Source organism: Durio zibethinus, chromosome 13 (assembly GCF_047325235.1).
Source record: "Durio zibethinus cultivar Kanyao isolate XHJ-2024 chromosome 13, ASM4732523v1, whole genome shotgun sequence".
Taxonomy (NCBI): Eukaryota; Viridiplantae; Streptophyta; class Magnoliopsida; order Malvales; family Malvaceae; genus Durio; species Durio zibethinus.
This window is the reverse complement of record NC_143174.1, coordinates 4010104-4034359: the sequence shown is the minus strand read 5'-3', so window position 1 is coordinate 4034359 and position 24256 is coordinate 4010104. Positions and strand designations below refer to the sequence as shown.

At 30.9% G+C, this 24256-nt stretch overlaps 3 protein-coding genes and 1 pseudogene across 5 annotated transcripts; 2 read left to right on the top strand and 2 right to left on the bottom strand.

Moving 5' to 3' along the window:
- The first annotated feature begins 380 nt into the window (after positions 1-380).
- Positions 381-1306, top strand: LOC111304397 (tRNA-splicing endonuclease subunit Sen2-1 pseudogene; annotated as a pseudogene).
- Positions 1307-1727: 421 nt separating this feature from the next.
- LOC111304396 (tetraspanin-3-like) lies at positions 1728-5138 on the bottom strand. The gene is made up of 2 exons (XM_022900948.2): positions 4494-5138; positions 1728-2208 (listed from the first exon to the last, which is right to left on the bottom strand). The coding sequence occupies exons 1-2, from the start codon at positions 5004-5006 to the stop codon at positions 1864-1866; spliced, it is 858 nt and encodes a 285-aa protein (XP_022756683.1). The 5' UTR covers positions 5007-5138; the 3' UTR covers positions 1728-1863.
- A 3498-nt stretch (positions 5139-8636) lies between these two features.
- On the top strand, positions 8637-14376 carry LOC111304395 (interactor of constitutive active ROPs 3-like). 3 transcript variants are annotated; one of them, XM_089742712.1, is made up of 5 exons: positions 8637-9004; positions 10118-10222; positions 11544-11715; positions 12268-13964; positions 14059-14376. In XM_089742712.1, exons 2-4 carry the CDS (start codon positions 10203-10205, stop codon positions 13948-13950), a joined length of 1875 nt encoding a protein of 624 aa, XP_089598838.1. In that variant the 5' UTR covers positions 8637-9004; positions 10118-10202; the 3' UTR covers positions 13951-13964; positions 14059-14376. The 3 variants fall into 3 exon arrangements, with proteins under 3 accessions (XP_089598838.1, XP_022756681.2, XP_089598839.1); XM_022900946.2 differs by lacking the exon at positions 8637-9004 and adding an exon at positions 9846-9976; XM_089742713.1 differs by lacking the exons at positions 8637-9004; positions 10118-10222; positions 11544-11715 and adding an exon at positions 11850-11961.
- A 2255-nt stretch (positions 14377-16631) lies between these two features.
- Positions 16632-18524, bottom strand: LOC111304394 (dof zinc finger protein DOF5.3-like). Its single transcript, XM_022900945.2, has 2 exons — positions 18290-18524; positions 16632-17658 (listed from the first exon to the last, which is right to left on the bottom strand). Exons 1-2 carry the CDS (start codon positions 18314-18316, stop codon positions 16792-16794), a joined length of 894 nt encoding a protein of 297 aa, XP_022756680.1. The 5' UTR covers positions 18317-18524; the 3' UTR covers positions 16632-16791.
- Between the last annotated feature and the right edge of the window lie 5732 nt (positions 18525-24256).

Here is a 24256-nt window from a genome sequence, read left to right as displayed (position 1 = left end):
GCAGCCACCCTTCCATCCCTATTTTCTGGCATCAACTCTCCGTTCTGGAGCCTTTTGCTGCTCACTTCATCCCTATATTCCTCTTAACTCTTCAACTAGGCCTAGAAAAAGAAAAAACCCAGATTGTATGGCAACTTTAACCTTTCATTAATGGGTTTAAACTTTTTTGTCACTTGTAAAATTGTATTACCTGTAATCAATGTAGTTTTGAGTTATTGCAACTGTTTAATTCGTAAAATCCTTTGTTTCTTGCAATTGTCTAGGTTAGAGTGTATGAGTCTTTAATGTGCCACCCTAGCAGCTGGAAATTTTATTTCTAATTTAGAGGTCTCAGGTTGGAATTATGCAGAAGGAAGAGTTGGGTTTATAGGAAGGAGACAATTACTCTTTTTTTTTAAAGCTCATAGAGTTTCCACATTTACCAATAATCCAAAAAAAAAAAAAATGTTTAAGTGAGCATGATTCCTAGTTATTTTAGTTTTTGATATATTAAAGGACTAAATGAAGCCTAGATGGAAAGGAAAAGGCTCAGGAGCCATAGCTATTGCTGATCCCATGTCAAAACTAGTCTCAAAGCTGCAATCCTCTTTGATCCAATCCGAGACTCGTGGTTTACTCTCAAGCTGCAGTGTTCTCGTTGAAATGGATGCTGAATTGGCTGATCTTTTCAACCGTGCATGTTTCGGTCGACCGAGAATTACAGCTGAGATGGACAAACAATTGTTTCAGTTGGATATGGAGGAAGCCTTTTATTTGTGCTTTTCACTCAAGTGCCTCAAGGTCATCGGTGAAGATGGTTGTATAAAGAGTAATGAAGAGCTTTGGGAGTACTTGAAATCCAAAAAGGCTGTGTTTCCTGTTTCTTACAAGGCTTTGTTCTCATCTTAGGCATAAAAATTGTGTTGTGAGATCAGGATTGCAGTATGGTGTGGACTTTGTCACCTACCGTCATCATCCAGCTCTTGTCCATTCTGAGTACGCAGTGCCGGCATTATCAGACGGAGATAATGATCTAAATGGTCGATTGAGAGTGTGGTCAAATGTTCATTGTACAGTTCGACTTTGTGGAAGTGTTGCAAAAACATTATTAATTGTTATCGTAAATAATAATAGCTCCATCATGTTTAGAGCACTACACTGTTGAAGAGCGAACAATCACAAGATGGAATCCAGAACAAAGCCGTGAGGAGCAGGCAGTTCTTCAGAATCAAACAAAGGTATAAATTAGAATCTTCTGCGCTTTACCCTGTATTTGTGTTCTTTGTATAGTTTACTTGCTTTATAATAAAAGCTTTTATTTCTGAAATGAGCATCGAGACCACTTGTTTTACATGGTACTTGAGGTTGAAGTATTATGTAGTTTCATGAAATAGAATATACATGGTGCCAAATCAAGAAAATAGTTAGTGGTGTTTTAATTACTGTAGTTATTTCTGAGTTTTGTATCTGAGTTTTTGGACCTTCAAAATTTATTTCTTTAACCTACTGTTCAATCGATATTTAGCTGAAAATTGACAAAACCACTTGAAAATTGAAACTAATTGTTGATATAGCTTAAGGGGCTGGAGTTGGAAGAAATCCTTTGTCCCCCTAAAGGAAAAGAGTGGGAGAAAAAACCCACATATGAAGAAAGAGGGAAAGCAATGTTAGCATTAAACATTTTTGAAAAAAAATAAAGTGTCAGAATGTGCTTGAATACCATGAAAGCCAACATATACAAAAACAACTTTCAAAAATCAAACCAAATTCAAGTTCACTTGTTATTTCACACAAACCATCCCTAAAATGGTACACGGAAACACATACATTCTCCGCAATAAAGCGAAGCTTCCACTTACGTTTAAAATGTATTTTAGTATCTTTCTACAGCTGGATCCTACTTGGTTGTGCTTTTGTCATCCTTGCCTCGCCATAAGGTTCATTATTATCAATTCTCTTATTGTTTCTGAAAGCGGCGCAGCCAATGACATAAAAGATCACTAGGAGGATAAGCACAACAATGTTGATCACCGACACCTTCCTCCAGCTCTTCTTGAGGCTGCCAAGCACACCGGCCTTGCAGGAGTCACACTGATAGCACAGCAGCTGTTGGTCATTGCTCCATTTTGAGCAGTTCAGGTCAGTTCCGATCAATCCTCCTCCTGGGTTCCATAGCGTCTCGTTGACATAGACAAAGCCACAGTCTGTTGGAGGCTTGCAGCAACCAGACTACAGAGACAAATTCAGAAGTTTTGTTGTCATTAGTTGCTTAAAAGAGATACCCTGTAAAATTCTAGTGACTTGCAAGTTGTAGAAAGCTCTAGTATTTTTTTTTTCCTGATTAAGGTCAATTTTGTCACTATAATTATTATATTTTATTTAGTAAACTTTGTTACTATATTTTTAATTTTGTTGATTTGTATATATAAGGTAACAAAATCGATTGTCTTAATATAAATTTGAAAAAATAAAAAAAAATTTCAATTATAAAAATCGATTATTATATTCAATTTCATCGATCATAATTATATTTACATCTTAATACATATCTTATAACTCATTTTTTTTAATATAATATTTAATCTCACCATTATAATATATTATTATTATTATAATTATTTTCAATCTCGTTTTTCATTCAAATAAAATTTTAATAATTACGACAACTAAAAAAAGTAAAAATCCTTTAGTTATTACATCAACTAAAAAAAAACATTCAGCAATTGAGATAGAGGAGATCATGTTGTCACCCAAGAAAAGAAAAGAAAAGAAAAGATAAGATAAGAAAGATACCAAAATATTTTTAGGTAAAAGAAACCCATAGAATCCCATCTTTTCTTTCATCTTTTTCTCCGTTTTTGCTGCCTCTTAATAAAGTTGGAAGCGGGCAAAAATGAATAAGTGATGAACTAACAAAAAGGCAATCAAGACATGGATATAAAGCAAAAAAAGCTAACCCCTAACGGAACATTCTATCTTAATGATTTGGCAGCTGCGGTAAAAAGAAAAAGCAGAACCTCTGCTACTTTATTCATAGGAAATGTTGATTAAATTTTATATAAAACATGCTTATAGAAAAGAAGTTTTATAATTATTTTTTAATTTGAGAAGGAGATTACAATCCAATTTTTAGAGTAATAGATACCTATGCAAAGTTACTATTGAACCAAAAGCTTCAATGAATTTATTTTTTACTAGCTAGTAATGTAATTTTTTGTTTACATAAATAAAATTAAAAAATTAATATATGACTCAATTTTTTAATTAATTTTTTAAAAATTTTAATATACTTTAAAATGTATATATCATGTTATTAATTCCATTTATAAAATAGATGAAATAATTTTTCATACTAAATTTATCGAAAATCTCCAAACTAAAATAAGGTTCTGCGATTTGTGAGAGTTAGATAAACGATAAGACATAATTATTGGTTTAGCGCATGCCTGATGAAGCCACCCGCCATTGTCGTGTAGTCAATTTTATATTATTATCAAAAATAGGAATTTTAAGTGTTTATTGAACAGTGGAAATTTTGAAAATTAAAAAAAAAAAAAGGTTAGTACCAATATTTTTTAATTTTTCATGGGTAAAATTGAAATAATATGAAAAAATTATTTCATTTGTTGTTAAAATGATACAAATTGAAACACTCAGAAGAGAAGGATCATATCTTTATTAAACCATCAAATTTTTTTTTAAAAAAAAAGAGAATATTTTCTCAAATAACAAGAAAAATAAAGATGTATCTCATCAAAACAAAGTCAAAAAATTTGGCAAAATTTGAGTGGTCAGACCGCCATGGACGGGGCCTGAACTGAGCTGGCAAAGTGGCACTGGCAGTCAAACATACCGCTTTGCGTTTCGCATGCCTTAATTATCTTAGTTTCTTCTATTAACAAAAATTACAACAAAATAGATCTATTTTTTTTTTTTAAAAAATCATGTTTTGAGGATAAAAAATTATAAATTATAAATTTTAAATTTTAAACACTTTGAATGCGATTTTTTAAGCACTCGACAAAAAGAACTATCCTCTTTTCCTCGTGTTAAATATGCCCTAAAGCAATGACTATTTACTCTTTTCCAAGCCATTATAGAAAGTAAACATGCAAAAGTTAGGCAACATAAAATACCCAACTTTATCTAAGATGGTCCTCTTAAATTCATTTTGCTTAACCTTTAATCATAAAATTTTGTTATATGGGTTAGTAACACTAATTTATAAACACTTAATTTTTCAATAAGTTATTCAAAAATCAAAATTTTTCTATAAAAATGAAATTTAAATTATATCACTTACAAAATCTCAAGAGGTTTTAAGCTTTACTTGATAGGAAGAATAGAAAAAGGGTGAGAATGAAAATTTAATTAAGTTAATAATTAAAATACAAAATAAAAAATAATTATAAAATTTAAATATTAGATTAGCAAGTTTTATAATGCTATTAGATTTGAAATATATGGTTAAATGGTAAAACTTTGCAATAAAAGTTAGAAAAAAAAATGCATACCTCAATAGGGCTAAGCTTCCTCATAGAAAACATATCATAAGTTTCGGGAACGCCATTAAAATTTCTTCCCATCTTGCTGCAAACTTTAGAATCACTAATACAAGAGCTAATCTTAGCCCAATATTTGTCATCTACCACTCGGTCTTTGAGCCAACCAGAGTAGTCCTGCAAGTAATACTCCAAATAACCTTTGTTCATCACTGGCCGCCCTGACCCTTTATCTGTCACAGCATAAGCAAAGATTATGAAGCCGATGAGCGCGCCGATGATGAAGAACATGACAAAGAGGTATAACCACATCAAGAAGGTGTTTCTGTAACACGCGCCGGCGAAACCTGCTAAGGAAACAACCATGATTGAGGCTCCTATGACTATCAGTGGCCACTGTAAGAACTTGAGACAATCTGTGTCGTTGGCTCTGCTGCTTAGCCATATTCCACCACCCAAGATTACTATTGACAATAAAAAAGTCAAGAAGTTTAATAACCCTATCAAATGGTTGCTGGCTCTCATCTTTCTGGTTTTGCTTTTCTTTTTTTTTTTTGCTTCCTCTTTTGATCTCTCTGGTAAGTGTAATCTGCTTCTTTTACAGTGTTTTTTTTTCTTCTCTGCTGAGAGAAGCTACTTACAAGTTAATGCAATGACATGGATTTGTTTGATGAAGGTGTTTTTCTTTCATAGGGTTGATGGGCATTATGGAAAGTACTCGCTTTGTTTTTTGCACGTGTCTTAGTTGATGTGAAATGACGACAACACCCTCAGGTTTCATGTAGATATATTATATTTTTAGATTATAATTTTGAGTTTAATCAAATAGTTATTTTTTTTTATTTTTCTTATTTCAATGAAAAATAATATATTTGGGTTTTTTCATGGACAATTAGCATTTAAAATTTTTTTCTTTTAAATTTGTGAAAAAAAGAAAAGAAAAGATAATAAAATTTAACAAAGAATGACGGATCTAGATGTCAACTAACCTTATTATTGAAAACAAAAAGTAAAGCTGGTCTTCTAGTCTCGAAAAATTAAAGTTTAATAATTTTAAACATGATAATATAATATAAAAATATAAAATAATATTATTTAAAATTTTTAAAAATAATATATAGATTTAGTAAAAACAAAATAATATATTTCATATATTATTATATTAATATAAATTATGATATGATAATTTTTATATTTTACTTGTATTTAACAAAAAAAAAACATAATATATATACACATGAATTGCTAAATAGTATGCTGTACAACATGATTTTCATTCTTTACATTAATACCTATTCAGATTGACGAAGCATGTAATCCACTTAATTTTCAAACCTGTTATAATTTTTTCTTGGGAAGAATCTGAAAACTTCGTTTCGTAAATTCATCACTTGTTAAAATGAGATCCTAAAGTTTGAGTTTGTGTAAAGTTGAGGTCCTGCAAAGAGGTTTTAACCTATATTTTTTTAGTATTATAAAAGATGCTTGACTTTAGAGTTGTTTAATTTGTTATGTAATTTGAGTGAAACAACTGCTTACTTATAATATTACAATTTTGAGAGTTACTTGGAAATTGCTTGAGGAATGATGGGCCGGAGGTTCTTTTGTTAACCCATGTGAACTTTCTACATCAAGAATGTTCAAGAAATTAGTGACTTGAAAGGGCTTGTTTGTACCTAATTGCTTTGAATTCTTGGCTTCTTGGCATGTGCATTGTGCTCGACGATGGTGGTTGAAAACTAGCTAGATTGATGAAGTAAAATTACTAATAAGTCCTTTTAGAAGCAGTTGCATATAGTAAAAATACTAATAATGCTTTTTTTTTTTTTAAAGAGAAACTAATGCGGGAAACGAAGAAGAAGATTTTAATTTCAATCTCACAAAAATTTATAATTTATTTATTAAATAAACATGGATCAATTATTTAAATTAAGCTTCGAATTTAATAATGGAGAGCTTTAATATTTTTTTTGTTAGAGCAATGATTAAAGTATACATAATAAACACACGGTTTTTTTTTTTTCTTTTTGCCAAGAACATATATGATACTTTAAGTTACCGTTGATATAGAAAAACATTTTGTGTCAGGGGTCCGATTTCCAAAAATTATTTTTAAAATATAACTTTAACATCCATTTACAAATATAATTTTTACATGTGAAATGATTATAACGACTAGGGAAAAAATTTAGAGAAAATGAAATTAAAATTTATTTGAAGGATTTTCTTCGGTTATCGTGCCCGAATTAGCCGGCTTAGATGAAGCAATTGATTATATTCACAGGACTTAAAAGGTAGGTTTAATTTTTAATTAAAAGTATAATTCATTGAGTTTGAATAGATATATTATTAAATTAAAGTTCGAATTTGATTCAAAATTTAAGATTCAAAATTTAATTTAAATTTGATTTAATTTAATTTTTTTAATTTAAGCTCGATTCGAGATAAAAATTAAGTTACTTAAACTCGCTCGATTAATATGTAAAAATAAATTTGATTTTTATATTTAACAAAAATTTAATTATTTATGATTGAGTTCAAGTTCGAGATATTATATTAATTAAAATAATAAAAATATATTTAAATATAAAAATTTGATTAAACTCCTGAATTATTTAAGTTAAGTATAAAAATATTTGAATTTGATTCGATCGATAAGTCAAACTATTCGAATTCAAACTCGACTCGATAATAATTGAATCGAATTCTAATAATTTATAAATACTAATGTATTATTCACATTCTTATTTTCAATATAGCTTTAAGATTCTTTCTCCTTCTCGTGTCTTTCTTTCATAGCTGAAAAAAAAAAGTGGTAAAAGAAAAATTTTAAAAACTGAAATTCTTTTTCGACTCTGTATTCAGATCTGGATAAAATATGATTTGATAATTCAACCTTCAATTTAAAAAAGAAGAAAAGAATAAAATCAATCCAAGCAGAATAAAATGAAGAAAAAGGATGGGCAACTAATGGGAAGCCTGACTTTATCCATCTAAAATTATTCAGCCAACCTCAAGGCTTTAAACAGAATAAAATGATCGATTATTTTTTGTTGGATAATTATTGTCATAGAAACCAAGTTTATTATGATGATTCAACTCGCTTTCAAATAAATATATATATTATTAATTTTAATCTTACTATTATAATATTCAATTTTAATATTATAATAATTAATTTTATCATTATTATTATTATTATTTTCAATCTCATCAAAATTAATTTTACTATTTATTTAAATATACCCAAAATCATTGCTCAATTTTAATATCAGATGAATGCCTCGTTGCCATTACAATAATTACTTGGCGTCTCGTATTCTTTACAAAATAGAATCAACATGACAAATAAAAAAATGTTTCTAACTCAAATCTCCTTGATAGTTCTTTGAACAACCATCTATAAACCCGACACATTGTAGCTAATGTTGTCCTATCTTCGATATTAACCAAACATTACATTCATAGTCAAATAGATTCAACCAAAGCAATGACAAGAAATATTTCTATTTTTTTTGAAGTTATATATGTTAAAAACAAAGAACAAGACCTCAAAAATTCAGATTACTCACCTACCACCACTTTGAAGGCCTGTTAATTCTAAAGCCCACAGCAAAGCAGCAACAAGAGAAAAGCGTCCATTAATTCCAAAGCGATAATCACTTTAAGAAAATGTTTCTTAATTGGATTTTTTTTTGGGCTAGAAATAGGTTTGGATTTATGAATTTTTACTTGTTCCAAAACCGAAATAAAAATAGTTATAACTAATGGATTATTATTATTATTATTATTATTTTAGTTAATGTCATATATAATAAATTATAATATAATATTTAAATTAAAAATTTTTTAACATAATATTTAAATTATAAATTTTTTAATTAATAAATATTTATTTTTAATGGGATTAATTTTAAACGGTGATATATAAAAAATTTATCAAAATTTATATTAATTAAAAAATTATAATTTAAATATCATATTAAAATTTTAAAATTTAAATTATTAAATTAAATATTTTATTATAATTTAAAGATATTATATAATATATTTTTTAAGGAAAGAAATATGGCAGTTCCCACACGCAAGTACTGGACATTCTTCAAAAAGACAAATTGGAAACAGTGATTTCAGTGAAAAAGATAAAAAAAAATTGGTTCATTTTCTCTTCATTTTTCTCCTATTTATTGGTGCCTCTCCTTTTCCTTCCTCACTGTCACAAAGAAACCACTCTTACCTGCTGCAAAACAAAACCATAGATTAAAAACTACAGCAAAGTAGCAACACTCCCTCGGGTTCTGCGCTGAAGACAACAACCAAAGCAAAGAAGACTCACAATCCACCATCCCCGGAAAAAAGCGTTTAAAAAAAAATAAATCTTCAACTTCCATTCTCAACCTCTCAACCCATGTCTTCTTCTTTGCTTCTTACCACACCAAAAACACTACTTTTTTAACAAAGCTTCAAACTCATTATCATTTCCTTTGCTTCTACTTGTAGTTGTTGTTGAATTACTACACTTGGTAAGTTAACTTTTACAGTATACACTTTCTTTTTTGTTATGTACTTTGGGGTTCCCATGAAAATGCTGTTTCCGTTGTATGTTTCACATAAGGGTTTTGTTTGTGTTGTGTTTTTTTTTCTCTTCTTTGGGGTAATGATGCTACTTTTGAACTTCTTTTGTCCTTTGAAACTGATGAAAAAAAAACGGTTCCTTTTCTATGTTGATAGTAACTTAGCTCTGTGTTCAATTCGGGAGCTTTATAATGGCATCCTGGCAGACTTTATTCCTTTTTTAAACAGATGTTATAAAGGACATAGAATCTCAAAAAGGTTTTCTTTTTTATCTCTTTAGTCTTTTTTTTTTTTTTTTAAATTTAGAAAAATGAGTGATCTTCTCTTTGTTTTATAAGCTGCAGTAGATCTTGTTTTAATAGGGTGCTTTGAACAGTTTGAACGTTGATGTTCTTATCTTCAAAATTTGTTTCTCCATTTCTTTTGCTGAAAGAGTTTTCCCATAAAATATTTTCTGGTGAAACAAACGGGTTAATACTTTATTTATTTATTTATTTTTGTTTTTGGCGCAAGATAAACAAAGGTTTGAGCGGCATTTGACATAATTTGTTCCTGTCCACCAAAAATTTGAACCCCACACTCTGTTTAACCTTTTTATTGTCCTCATTTCACGGCAACAATGGATGAGGAAAGTTCACGTGCTAGATTACGATAATGCCCCTTTGTTGTGTTGAAATGCAGTAAGGAAAACATGAAAAAGGGTACTTTTATGTAAATTTATCTGTTTGTGTCCCTGTAAGTGTAGGACCCTTGTGACTATAACAGTGTCCTATGACCATCAACAAAGGTAGAATTTGCGGTGGCATTGAATGGGGTACTGATGAAGAGTTGCTTCTACTGTCTGGTTAATTAATGGATAGTTTCTGCTTTGGCTTTTCTTGGAGATATTCTTTTTACTACTGGTTTGATTTGTTTGATTGGTATATATGTATCTTTTGCCTTTATGGCTTCCTACGAGCTCATTAAATTTTGTCATGCACATTAACCTTGGATTCTTCTGTTTCAGATTGTGATCTTTTTTTTTTTTTTTTTTTTTTTTTTTTTTTTCTGATCTGTTACAGGCCTTGTGGGTCAGGGAAGCATTGAAGTGGTGGAGGATCAATAAACAATTAACTTCGTGACGACAGGGACAAGAGTCTTTAAATCATGCAGACTCCAAAAGCAAGGTAACTTCTATTGCCTTTATGACTGCTCATTCTTCCTCCTGGAAGCATTTATGTAGTTATTCTTGAAAAATAAGCTGAATCGGTGGTTCTTTTCTGTCATTTTAAGCATTGCATTGATATAATGCTTCCTTCTCTTAGGCTGTCAATCCTTATGTTTTGTTGACATATATGATCATCTGGTTTGTCTGGTTTTTAACCAATGCCTAAGGGGCACAGTAAAGATCTGTGCTGGAGTTTCTTTCTTTCCTATTTTTATCTTTAATTTTCTACCCTTTTTATGGAGCCCCCTCCTATCTTTGGATTTTGGAGTTGGGTTTGTCTTCTTTGGTTAATTTGTACTGCACTGATCAATAATTTATTAGAGTTCCACTCTGTAGCTACAATTGATGTACGTGTTGTCTGGTAACCATTTTGAGCTGCAGTTTCTTTTGTCGTGAAGTTAATTTTTTGTTTGTATCCTACCATAAGAATTGTTTAAGCCAAGGCCATTAATGACCAGCAGATGCTGCAAGTGAAGTGCTTCATGCTTCCAAAACAAAACTTTTTTGTGGTTATTTGTTCCTTTGTTTAGTATATTCTCAGCAATCTGCTTATTTCACAAGGACCAGGCTAGAGTAGAATTTAAAGCTCTAATAGTTTTGTTCAAATTGAGGATATTGGCGGGCAAAAAATATATAATTCAGAAATGAGAAAAGGAATATAACTAGGATGAACTATAGCTTTTATAAATTTATATGATTTAAGAATTGATTTTTCCCTTCTAGAAAATTGTTGTTTGGCTCCATTCTCTTGGGCTAATAGCTAAATTTTAACTGTTTGATCATCCATAATCAATTGGTTTTAGTTCTTAAATAGTTCATAATTACCCCAACTACAATTAGATTATTCAAGCATTGGGTGGTCTATGACTTGTACTCTAGGAGAGTGTATCTCACTTTTATATTTAATGTGCAGTGACGTTTTGCTGTTAAAGGGGAAAAAATGTAGTCATCGGCATAATTTCTGACTACTCGTTGGCATAATTTAAAAAACTTTACTACCTGAGTGCACAAGGAAGTGATGTTCTTTAAAAGTTTCAGTTTGTCATAATGTTGGTTTGGTTGGTCCAGCCACCATGTGGTTAGAAATTTAGGACCTTAACCATTTATTAAGGTAGAGTCTTATATACAAGCATATAGAGTTCTAGTCTGAAATTTCAAGTGAATCAACCGCCAGTTAACGATCCTAAACTGGAGGCATTTGAAATGTATTCATGAAGCCTTTGATTGTTATTATGCTATTTTCATCTGGACCAAATTATTGATTAACTAATGTTTAGCAGAAATGGATCTTCTGAAGTGCCACAAAGGGTCTCTCCTCGGGCCGTTCGTCAAGTCAAGCCAACCACTCTAGAGACTGAAGCTGTATCTACTTCAAATCCAGCTAGTAGAACTTCAAAAGAGAAAAGCCCCAAAGTTGTTGAGCGCCGTTCAACTAGAAGCCCAGTCTCTGAGGTATACAAAGTAGAGAACATTATACAATATTAGAGAACACTGCTGAACCTTAGAAAAGCTTTTGATAAGTGCATTAAAAGCCCAACTAGTAAAGCCTTTTGAGTGTTAAAGGCCTCACAAACTCTATCCAGGTGCCTGTTCCAACTTAGCATTTGTACAACCATTTCCTTCTTTTCTTAGAAGCATGCCAATAGGCAACTTCTTGATCTCATGAGTGGTGCTGGGCTTCTCTTCCCCCTTTAAATTGTAATCCATTTTTCAATGAAAACTGATGGTTTACTTTGTTCATTGATATCTTGCATCGAGTTCATTTTTTAAGCATCTATTGTATTGATGGTAGGATTGGGTGATGCAATTAATTTTGTTAGTTAGGAAAGAGATTTTATAATATTCCTTATAGAGTGATTCTTTTCTAATTTGCTTGTGGATGCAGGCACATGTTAGCCTCCCATAATATTGCCGTTTTTGAATTAGAAGTAGAGTTTAGCACTTAGAAGATGGCTTTTTGATTCGTATGAGAATATCTAACCTTATCCTCTGTTATTGGTTCAGAATAAGCGCCCAAGCAGAATATCTGAATTGGAGGTACATATTTCTCAACTTCAAGAAGAACTACATAAGGTAAAGGATCAGCTAAGTTTGTCTGAATCATGCAAGAAGCAAGCTCAGAAAGATGTCGAGGAGTCCAAGAAGCAACTGTTGGCCATGTCTGCAAAGCTCGAAGAGTCCCAAAAGCAGCTTCTTGAGCTGTCTGCTTCTGAAGGAACTCGTGTTATTGAGCTCCAAAAGATCTCACAAGAACGGGATCAAGCATGGCAATCAGAGGTTGAAGCTATCCAGAAGCAGCAGTCTCTCGACTCAGCTACTCTGGCCTCTGCCATGAATGAGGTTCAGCAACTTAAGGATCAGCTTGAAATGGTGGTGGAATCTGAGGCTGCACAGACCAAGCAAGCTGAATCAGCAAATTTGGAGCTCCAGAGCTTGAAAGGAAACCTGGTAGAAACACTTTCTCTTGTAGCGAACATGAAAAACCAGCTAATGGATAGCCAAGAATCGGAAGCTCAGGCCCAAGCATTGGCTAGTGAAACTCTGCTACAACTAGAAGCTGCAAAAAAGACTGTTGAAGCACTTAGGTCGGAAGGCATGAAGGCTGTTGAAGCTTACAACTCCATTGCTTCAGACTTAGACCAGTCAAGGGAACGTGCTTATTCACTGGAAGGACTTGTTAACAAACTTAAGGCTGGGTTAACTGATGCTAGTGGCATCCACACTCCAGGTTCTGATGGTGATCGTATTATTGTTAAGCATCAAGCTGGAGAAAGTGAGAAACCTGAGGAATCTTACCAGCTTGAAGTGGAGATTTCTTCTTTGAAGTCTGAAGTGGCTCGGTTAAGATCTGCTCTTGAAACTGCTGAGATTAAATGCTATGAAGAACAAATCCAAAGCACTGTACAGATAAAGAGTGTTCATGATCTGGTGGAGCAGATAAAATCTGAAGCAAGCTCGAGAGAGGCTGAGCTGTTAGCTGAGCTAGAGAAAGCAAACTTTGATATTGCTGACTTGAAGGCAAATCTGATGGATAAGGAAACTGAGTTGCAGTGTATTTCAGAGGAAAATGAAGAGCTTCAAATGAAGCTTGAGAAAAACCTGTCATGCCAGAGAGAATCAGAACTTGAAAAAGAACTAAAGGTATTGAAGGAAGCTGTCGTTGATCTGAAGGCAAATATGATGGATAAGGAGACAGAACTTCAAAATATATCAGAGGAGAATGAGATGCTCAGGTTGGAAATCAGTAAAAGGGAAATGAACAAAGGTAAAACAAATGCTAAGGTGGCTGCTGAGCTACAGGTGGCAAGGGCTGCAGAGCGCGAAGCTATTATGAAGCTTGGGCTTGCAGTGGAGGAGGCAGATAAGAATAACAGGAGAGCTGCCAGGGTGGCTGAACAGCTTGAGGCTGCACAGACTGCCAATTCAGAAAGGGAGGCAGAGTTGAGAAGATTAAAGGTGCAAACTGACCAGTGGCGCAAGGCTGCAGAAGCAGCTGCTGCAATGCTTTCAGCAGGTAATAATGGGAAGTTCATAGAGAGAACTGGTTCATTGGATAGCAATTATAATCCAGTTACAGGAAAGGTTAGCTCACCTTATGCTGAAGATATGGATGATGATTTGCTGAAGAAGAAAAATGGGAACATGCTAAAGAAGATTGGGGTCTTGTGGAAGAAGCCACAGAAATAGAACAACACCACGAGGCATGCTAAATATTTTTTTTTTTTCAAAATTTCATAGATTCATGTTACTATCTTGCTATCTCTCTAACCGAGTTTTCTCCCCTTATTTCAACAGATACTTCGGGTACGGGGATCAGCCAAGTCTTTGCTATGAGCCTCACAATGAGCACTATTTGGAAGTTTCATAGTTATATTATGATGATGGAAGAACACTGGTGATAGCATATTTTCTTTCTTTTCTTTTTCTTTTCCTCGGATATGTAAAATGTGGGTGTCGTCACCTTGTGCTTAAAGGATCAAACTTTTACCTCTTGACAATGCGAGTTGTGGTGGTTTTGACTTGGATTCCATAGTTATTCTGTTAAGTTGCTTGCTTAATATGGCCATCATTCATCATTTGCTAAGTGCTAATATGAATCATCATTTTTTTTTACCTTGGTACTCTCCTTCCATTCCGTGAGGCAATGACATGCAGTAAGTTATAGTGGCACACACTGCTGTGGAGCCCACATGTGAATCAAGTATTTTTGGATTGCATCGGCAATTTTGCATGCATCTAGGTTATTGGATGGCACTTGTTTCTGGTTTATTTACATGACGCCCAGACCATAACACCTCTTTTTGTAAGTTTGACCCAGGACAGAAAAAAGAGGTGACAAGCTTTAGGATTGAAGCAACATGCTTCGTTTCGAGTTCATTGGGTTGTTTTTTTTTGTTGGATTATTGTAACCTTTAAATTATAATAAAATGATTAATGTGATACATAAATTTTAAAAATTTTTAATATAATATTTGAATTATAAATTTGTTAATTAATTTAATATTTATCTTTAAAGCTGTTAATCTCAAATGATGATAAGTAATATATAAATAATTTTTTAAATATTAAAATATCATATTAAAAATTTTTAAAGTTTAAATATCACATTAAATGATGATAAGTGATGTATAAATAATTTTTTTCCATATCACATTAGTTAATAAATTCATAATTAAAATATCATATTAAAAATTTTTAAAATTTAAGCATCGTATTAAATATTTTACGATAATTTAAAGGTCATTCATAATATTAATATTTTCTTTTTTGAACATTGGCTGATTTTTTTATTGCTAATATTTTTAAGCATGAATCTCATAAGCAACTTTAAAATTTGTGAGCAAAATGCCTTTTCCCCGCCACCCAACACAAAAAATTGGAGCTAAATTCTGTAGCATGCACTGATTCTTCATTTCTTTTTTAAAGTAGTGGTGTTCTACACATTATATGATATAAACATGCGTTTTCAAACTTTTAGTTTAGTGATTAAACTTTTTTTTATTCTCAGCTGTTTTTGAATCCTCTCAACGTGAAGAAACGGAGTCCAAATTTCCAGTGTTAACAGCTTTTGTGTGTGAATGTAACATAAAAATTGCTGTCATAAAAAGCTAAAGTAGCTCCTGTTCCATAGACAAGAAAACAATAGCCAATTACCTGTTTTTTTCCCTTCTTGTGGAAGGGGGGAAAGCATATTGTCAAAACCTGTTGCTGGAAAAGGGTATTGAACAATAAACATCAATTCATATTTTAATCAAAGTGGATGATACCAAATTAAGTTTCCTAATTAATTATATAAATTAAATCCAAAATCTAAATTTGTTAAGGCGAAATTTCTAAGGAGAAGATACTCAAAAAAAGGCCGTTGTCCACACTGCAAGACAAAAAGATTTTCACTAGAAGAATCAAAAGGACAGTATTCTTTTTCTTTTTCCCCATTGTAGAGATTTTTGTCTCGTTTGGAACTTGATCGGTTTGGATTTGTTTACCTTAGCTTATGTGTGAATGAAAATTTCTTAAAACGACAATAAATGTTAGGTTAGAAGTCAGAATTAATTTTGTTTTCAAAATAAGAATTTAAATTTAAAATTCTAACTTAAGGTGCATTTGAAAGTTATTTCTCATCACACTCATCAAAATGATATTTTGATATAAATACGTTTAATCCAAGTATTGAAGTTTATTACTTTATGGGATTTCAAATCTTAATTAATATTACGCTCATAGTTTTTATATTTAAATAATATGATAATGAGACAAGTAAATTGAATTATTAATTTTAATAATGAACATTTAAATTCTGACTGTTTGATAATATATATATATATATATATATGATGATGATGATGATGATCACAACGACGACTCTTATTAAGTCCAAATGTCGATGCTTAAGACAATAGTTTAGTACAACGTTAAAGCTCATTTACGACAATTCTCTTGCTCCCGTATCTTAAGTTAGATTTGGTTCATGGTCAATCCCGAGATTTTTGATTTCATTGGCTCACTGAAATTTTAATATGCAGCTTAGGGGAGAGCATAATTCAATTTCGTTATATTAGTAAATTAAACCATGTCAATTTTATAATCTGCTAGCTGTTTTATTCCAAGAATCTACCTGAAAGTAATAAGAAGCAACGATTGACAGAACATCTATGAAACGCTAACCTGATTCAAAATCTAAGTCTGTACTTCAGACAGTTCACACTGGTGAAACCATGAAACATCAATCTCACTCATTCATTCTTTTCTCCAAAATGGAAACTATATTATATATTTTCCTCTGCAGCTGCCATAATTGGTTAGCAGACAAATTTGAAATATCATTAGTTTATCAACCAACAATAGAATTAAAAAAAAAAAAACAGAGGTAAAAAAAAAAGGGAAATACTGATGATTCTGGTGATCAATCAAAACTCCTAACACAAAAACTCAAAAAAAGATTAAAAACTGAAATACTCTCAGTTTTAATATAAGAAGAAAACACTTGTAGTTTTCTAACTATAAGAAGAAAACTCTCCATTTTTCTAACTATATATTAAGAAGTCCATGCCAAGATGAATTGAGTCCATTCCAGCTTTCTTTTCCTGAATCAAGATCACCCATGTTATAACCATCTCCATTGAGCTGCCAGGGCAAACCCCATAAGATTCTATTCTCATTTTCTCTACCAGTACATAACTCTTGCTTCATTGTTGTAACTGTCACAGCTGATGTTGTTGCTGTTGTTGCATTACTCATTTCTTCAGAATTATTGTATGGTAGCATCATTTCCCCACTAACTACACTTCCAACTCCATTGTCCACCTCTCCCATGTTCTCATTCCCAAAACCATAATAAAAATTCTGAAGATTGTTCTGGGTCCCAAGAAAGCTGCCTCTGAGTGCATCAATAAAATCAGGATTGGCAGCTGAACTACTGTTAAGGCTGAGGTTTCCAAGAATATCACAATGGGTGTTAATTGGGTTTCCAATAATAGAAAGGTCAGGATCATCAAACCCTAACTGCCCACTTGATTGTTTTTGGAGCCTAGCAAAGGCCAGGCTGAGGTCATTGGTGTCATAATTACTCAAAGGTGGGAGGTGACTAGTGAGTGGGTTGGTATTGGGTGTCAGTGATTGATCTTGGCTCCTCTTTGATGATGATCTTTTGTTCTTCCTGCAGCCACCACCCACTGGAACATTTCTCAGTGTGCCTCCTTTGGTCCAGTACCTTCTGCATGACTTGCAAAAATACCTTGGCTGAGAAAGACTGTAGTTGTTGTAGTAACAGAATTTGGTGTTGGTGGAATCACATCTTGGGCACTTGAGAGCTTGTTCTGGTTGAGGCCTTGGCTTTCTTTCTTGCGGTCCTTTAGAGTAAACCAGCATGTTTTCCATTGAAGGGTTTGGCATCTCCTGAATTAATTAACCAAAAACAGGAAAACAATTGTAGACATGTATTAGACCAAATTGCAAGAAAATTTGCAATCATGAGTGGGGTCATCGTGGGAGAGTTTAGGGGATTTAAATAAAATTCTTTTCGTTCATATTCACTTACAAAATTGATTGTAAGCATGAATGAACGAGAAGAAGAAAGAAATTCAGGGTCATGATGTGGGATAGGATTGAATGAGATATTATGATTCTTTTCCTGTTCCTATTAGTTTCCTAATTACACCCATATGAAGCATGTAGAAGCCAGAATCTTATCTAATCAATCAAGATATCAAAACAGAAGGTAAAAAAAAAAGGAAATCAAAGCTAAAACTTGTTCCAATTTAAATCAAATCAGAAGAATTCTGTGACAGCAAAGAAAACAACGCTTGTTTCATGAAAGAACATACATAAAACATAAAGCTCCAATTTCAAAATTTTCTGTTACATCCCTTTGGTTTTTATCTTGACAAACAAAACAAGGAAAAAACCAAAAAGAAAAAGATAGGTAAAGAACAAAAAAAGGGTAAAGTTCATTAATTACATCATTAACATGTGCAAAACAACTAGTTTTCTTTATAAAAAAAAATACTGTGATCATATATATGTATACCTGGCGTTGTCCGCTTGAAGGATCCATCCATGCAACAAAAAAAAAAAAAGTAAAATCCAACACTCCTAAAGGAATTCCAACTTGTTTTTCCTGTTGGGGGGGAGGGTTTTCTTTCAAGAGAGTGAAAAGTATACTGTATAGTATATGAAAGAAAAGAAACGAGAGAGAAGGTCTGTTTTTTTTTTTTTTGCTATCAGCTCAAAAGTCATGCAAAGCAAAGTGGAGAGAAAATGACACACCCTCTCCTCCCCATCTAAATATATAAAGCAAATTAAAGCCCCACACCTCACCCTACAAAGAGAGATAGAAAGAAAAACCTAGCTCAGCTGCTATTCCTTTCCCTTTGGGGGCTTGTCGTTGTGGGACCCTTTCTCGCGTGGTTGCAACTATACTGCGGGGTCCACCGGAGTTGGGGTCCCACCCTCTACCTCCATCACCAGGCGCAGCAGCTCCCCATCTCAGTCACTCTCCCTAAAAATCATCCGATCGCCCAGAAACTCTGCCACTCAAATCACTTTGTACTACACACAAAAACATGAGGACACTAGCATAAACCTCGTGTTTCGAAAAGATCACGACAAAAGCAACCCTGTTATTTATCTGTTCTTTAAAAAAAATCTACGTTACTGTTACAACAAATTAACCTTAAAAAAAAATTGTCAGTTTATCATTAGAATTGAGAGTATATTATTTTACTAATAAATCAAAAGATTGTTGATAATGATTATTTTATTTTATATGTCAATTTTCCTAAATAAAGCATCAGATTAAAGTCAAAGTAATTGCATCTTTAGTTGCCTTATAAATACAAAAATTCTTTGGGAAATCTTTTAAGATTTAATCTTTTACACTTAAAATATTAAATGATGTTATAACAAAGTTTATAAAATTAAGGTTTAAACAAGCTTACAAATGTTCCCTTTTAGCATAAGGTTTCAAATTAAATCCTCATTCCCTACTTGATAATTTTTTAATTAATATTGAAGAAAATTATAAACGTACGAGTTTTTTTTTTTTTTTTTTCATGAGCTAAGTAACTCTAAAATCAAACTTGAGTCGCTATCAAAATTAATATCATTTATTGGTGTTTTTATTGTGGTTAATTAATGAGTTTGAAAAAAAAACTTGATTGATTGGTAGAATTTGAAAATTTTTTTATAAAAGAAATTATAGCTTGAGGACAAAAAAAAAACATGAAATTTGAATCATAAATTTGTTGGATTATACTTCAAATATAATTATATGAATTAATTGAAATAAATTTTGGATTACACTTGTTAATTGCAACCTAAAAACTTAAACCTAAAGCCTTCTAAATTAAAACTTCAAAACCTCTATGCCAATAAAAATCAAATTCATTGAAAAGGAAAAATAAACACCCATGCAAATTGTAATACAAGCAACTTGGTAATCAGGATTGAAGAAATGGGTAGGTATTATAAGATCTAGAGAAATGATCTAAACAAGTTTTTTTTTTCCTTTGGGTGTGTGTGGAATCGTAGTGGTGGTGCAGGTCCAGCTGTTGGAATTTGATTTTGATTGTGATTTCAAATAGTTTTTTTTTTTTTTTTTTAATATTTGTGTTTGTTGTAGGTTCTGATGAAGTGGACTTATAATGATGGCTAGGGACCGGAGAAGGGAAAACAGTGCTGCTGATGACAGTGACAGGAGGAGCTTCCATCTTCATTTCCATGATGCAGAAATATTAACAGCAGCCCGCCATGGAGTTTGCTTTTCCTCCTTTGCCTCAAATGTGGTCCGTTTTTGGAGAATTTTCTTTTGTGTATGGTCTCACTCACTCACCTTCATATACCTAGTATCAGATCATTCTACACATTTTTATACAATGAGATACACTAATGTTTTTTAAGGTATTTACCATCTGATGGATAACAAGGTATATTTATTAAAGCATGTTTGGTCAGCAATCACCTTAATTAATCAAACTTTTTCATAAATCAGGTAGCCACAAAATAACTCAAAAGACTTGCGGTCTCAAATTTATAATAGAAAGCTTAGAAGTTGGATAAAAATAGATAATATCATCACTATGACTTCATTGAGTTGGTCTTGGTCCACAACATCATTATTTCCAATGCTAGGGTCAATACATGTGTAAGTAACATGTTCAAACAATGATTGTATGTATTCTTTTATATTTCAAGGATAATGATATGATTGTTTGTTCAAGTAACGTGGTTGTTTTGAAATCATACGTAAGATCACGTGTAACAAGTTTAATTCAAGATAAATATATGTTAAGTGAATTTGTGTGGTAACAACACTTCCTAACTATTTGAAACAATTTTTGAAAAGTATTTGTTGCCTATAGGCTTCCGGAAGTCATTTGTTTAATTACAGAAAAGAATTAGTCATTGGAACAGGAAAAAGAGATTATTAGAGAACGAAAATGAATTATTAAAAGATGAATTCTACATGCTAAAAGAAATCCATGACAAAAGAAGAGAAGCTTGCAATCCACTGAAAATGACGATCAGTCAATAAAAACTAAGATCAAACAGCTAAAATCTAGCTAGCCTATAGCTTTTTTTTTTTTGTCATTTGTTTATTTTTCGATGGGCCAAGATTAATTCGTGGATTGGCGAGAAAATCAATGTTACCAACAAAAATTCTAACTTGTCATCATCTGTCAGAAGCTGGAAAATAATAAACAAACAATGATTGATCCCCCACTTCTGAATATCGTTTTGGATCCTAAGAAAAATTCCCTTGGGGATGCTCTAAATGTTTAAAAAGAAGAGAAATGAAAGAGAATTGTAGTTGCTTTGTTGGATTTAGAATTTGATCGATTATTGGTTGACTATATCCAAATGGATATGTTCAGCTAATAAACAGTAAATACTTATAAATTCATTTATATTTATATTTACGAACAACTTCAACCATTTTCATATAAAAATTATTTTTTTTTTATTTTAAATTACGATTAAGATCCGAATCAAAACTATCAATTCTTAAAATAACTCTTAACAATTTTCAACTAATTAAATTAGGTTTGATAATCATAATACAAGGATAATTTTATGATGGAAGCACTCTGGGCAAAGATTGTGGTGGGGCAAAGGGGGAGCTATGGTGGGGACAAGTGCATACATCGTAGGGATGATCAGTCAAGTTAGTTGACTGGTCAAATTTATGTCGGTCAAAGAATAATAAAAAATGATAATTAAAAAAAGTGAAAGGTAGAATAGAAAACTGTGCCTGTAAGTACGAGAGAGACATGGAGGATGGCAGCATGCATCTTCGGTTAAGAAAAGAATCCCGGCAATCAGCATTCCCACTCCAAACATGAAAATTCTCTTCTAGAATTGTGTGTGATCCATAAGAATATTTAATTTTATTTAATTTTTAAAGTTAATTAAATTTTTTAAAAAAATTTAGTATTTGATTGAACAATACCAAATTAAATCTATATCCTCACGAAGAATGGGATATTTTTGTTTTTGTACCGGTACATAAGAAGAAGAGATCTTTAGTAATATTCCTTCCATCTCGTTTTCTTTTTCAATTTTTTTTGTCTCAAATTTATATATATTTTTTAAACATCTTAAATTTTTATTTTTTTTATTTTAAAATTTTTTATTTTTTTGATATTAAAAATTATGAAACTTTAATTTTATAAAAAATTAATTTTTTAAACTCCATGAAAATCAATAATATATAAATAATTTGAGATGAAGAGAGTAGCAAAAATGAGAAATATTCTAATAATTATGAAATTTCGTGACAAATAATCTTTTATAAAATAACAAAAAAATTTATAATCATATCCAAATGTTGCATATAAAAATTTATTAATTACATCAAATAAATATCTAGAGAACAAACAAATATACATAACTAAATAAATTTAATATAAAATTAGATCAAATTTACATATAATCAAACTTAAACTTGAAATTTAGTCAAATTACAGGAATTATTTTATTTAGTTTAAAAAAGATGATGAAGCAAAGAAACATTAACAATTAATTTATTCATCGTCTTATTTAATAATTCCTTTGGCGTGCATGATTCCTTGACTAAATTATCAAGTATTAGTCCATCTTAAATGTGAACGTATCGAAATCAAATCCTAAAATTCAGACATCAGAAATTAAAAACATTAAGTGCTTAATTTAGAATATAACATTTGAATATTTTTTAATTAAGATTATTATTTTTAATTTGATTCATTTTAAAATTAAATGTTTCCAATGCGTTTAAATAAGAACTTCATAACGGGAGTATGATGTCTACGCCATTAAATCCAATATTAACCTTTAAGTCATTTTTTATTAGTGAAAATGTTAATTTGTTAACAATTTTTAGAGAAAAAAAAAACAAATTATGCTTAAATATTTTTCAAAAACATACCCAAAAACCAAATCATTTTGAAAATTAATTCTTCAATCATTTCTTCAAGATAGGTCTATTTTTGCATTTGTCTTTGCTCTTAAGCTCACAGTTTTGGCTACATCTTGATGATATTATTAAGAGAATAAAGGCAAACAAAGCAAAAGTTTTGGCTAAAAGGATTTCAAGTAATCAACAGCCAAAGAGAAGGATTGGGAGGAAGAATTCAGTAGCCACAAAATCCAATAAATTCGAACGTCAAGCAACCAAACAGCAATCCTAACAAATTTAGAGAAAACAAAAGTAGTCACAAACACAAAACCATCTAGCTGTAAGTACGATTAGCAATTCTCATAAACAATAACACAAGAAGAATCAAAACAAGACAATCACAATAATACAAGAACATAATCATACTTAAAAGCATTCAAAGCAAAATAAAGCAAAAAAAATTTTGTCAATGAGATTTTGTTTAGGGTTTGGAGCTTAGTTATTTTTTGGGGGTTTTACTTCTAGGTTTATGCTAAGGAGGTGAAGGAGAAAATCTTTTATTATTTTTAGTTTGTTTTGACAGTGGCAAGTGGTGGAAATAGTGGTGACAGTATTTGATTTTCAATTTAGATTTAAGTGATTTTAGAGAGATTTTGTAAAATTTAATCTAATCAAAGGGAAAAAAAGAGATTGGAAAGAACAAAAATGGTTTTTTCTTGGGTTTTCAGTATTAATCATTGATAGTAGGAGGTGGTATATGGTGGCCGGCATAATGAAGCTTAGCCGTTTTTTGGGTTGAAGAAGCCATTTTTTTTTTTTTTTGAGATTAGAGAAAAGCTGGAGAATTTTACTTTAAAAATAAAATAACATAAAAATGGAGTTTTAAGAAATTTTTTACCTTATACATTTCAGCAAATGATGAGTCAGATCTGTATTCTAATATATATATATATATATATATATATATATATATTATAATAATATATATAAAAAAATTTACCACATGAGTGTTTATGTAGACAACTCTCTTAAATAATATATAAGATAATTTTTTATAAGAATAAGATAGCTTTTTTAATTACAAATTAGATATTTTAAATTTATTCGAATATTAAAATTATTCAAATTATAATTAAAAATCAAATCAATTAGAAATATATTTTCTAAAATTAAAAATATGAAATATGAAATATATTTTTTTAATAAATAATTTTAGTTGTTTACCTAATAACTTTATTTAAAAAATTATTTAATTATCAAAATTTTTCAAACATATTTAAAAATTATAAAGATTAAGTTTATCCTCATCTTTCAACAATCTTTTTTATCTTGATTTAAAAAATTATCTTTTTAAAAAATTTAAGTAAGAAATTAAAAATTCAAGCAACTTTATGTATGAAAATTCAAAAAATTTTCAACTTAAATAATTAGAAAATAAGATTTTCAAAATGATTATATCCATTTGAACTCAAATTATCAAATTTATATCTCAAAATAATGCAAATAAATTTAATATTATCCTTATCACTTATTATATCTATTTTAAATTTTAAGAAATTAATTTAAAAATTATCTATTTAATTCTAATTGCCACTAATTTTTTTTTTTTTATAAATTTAA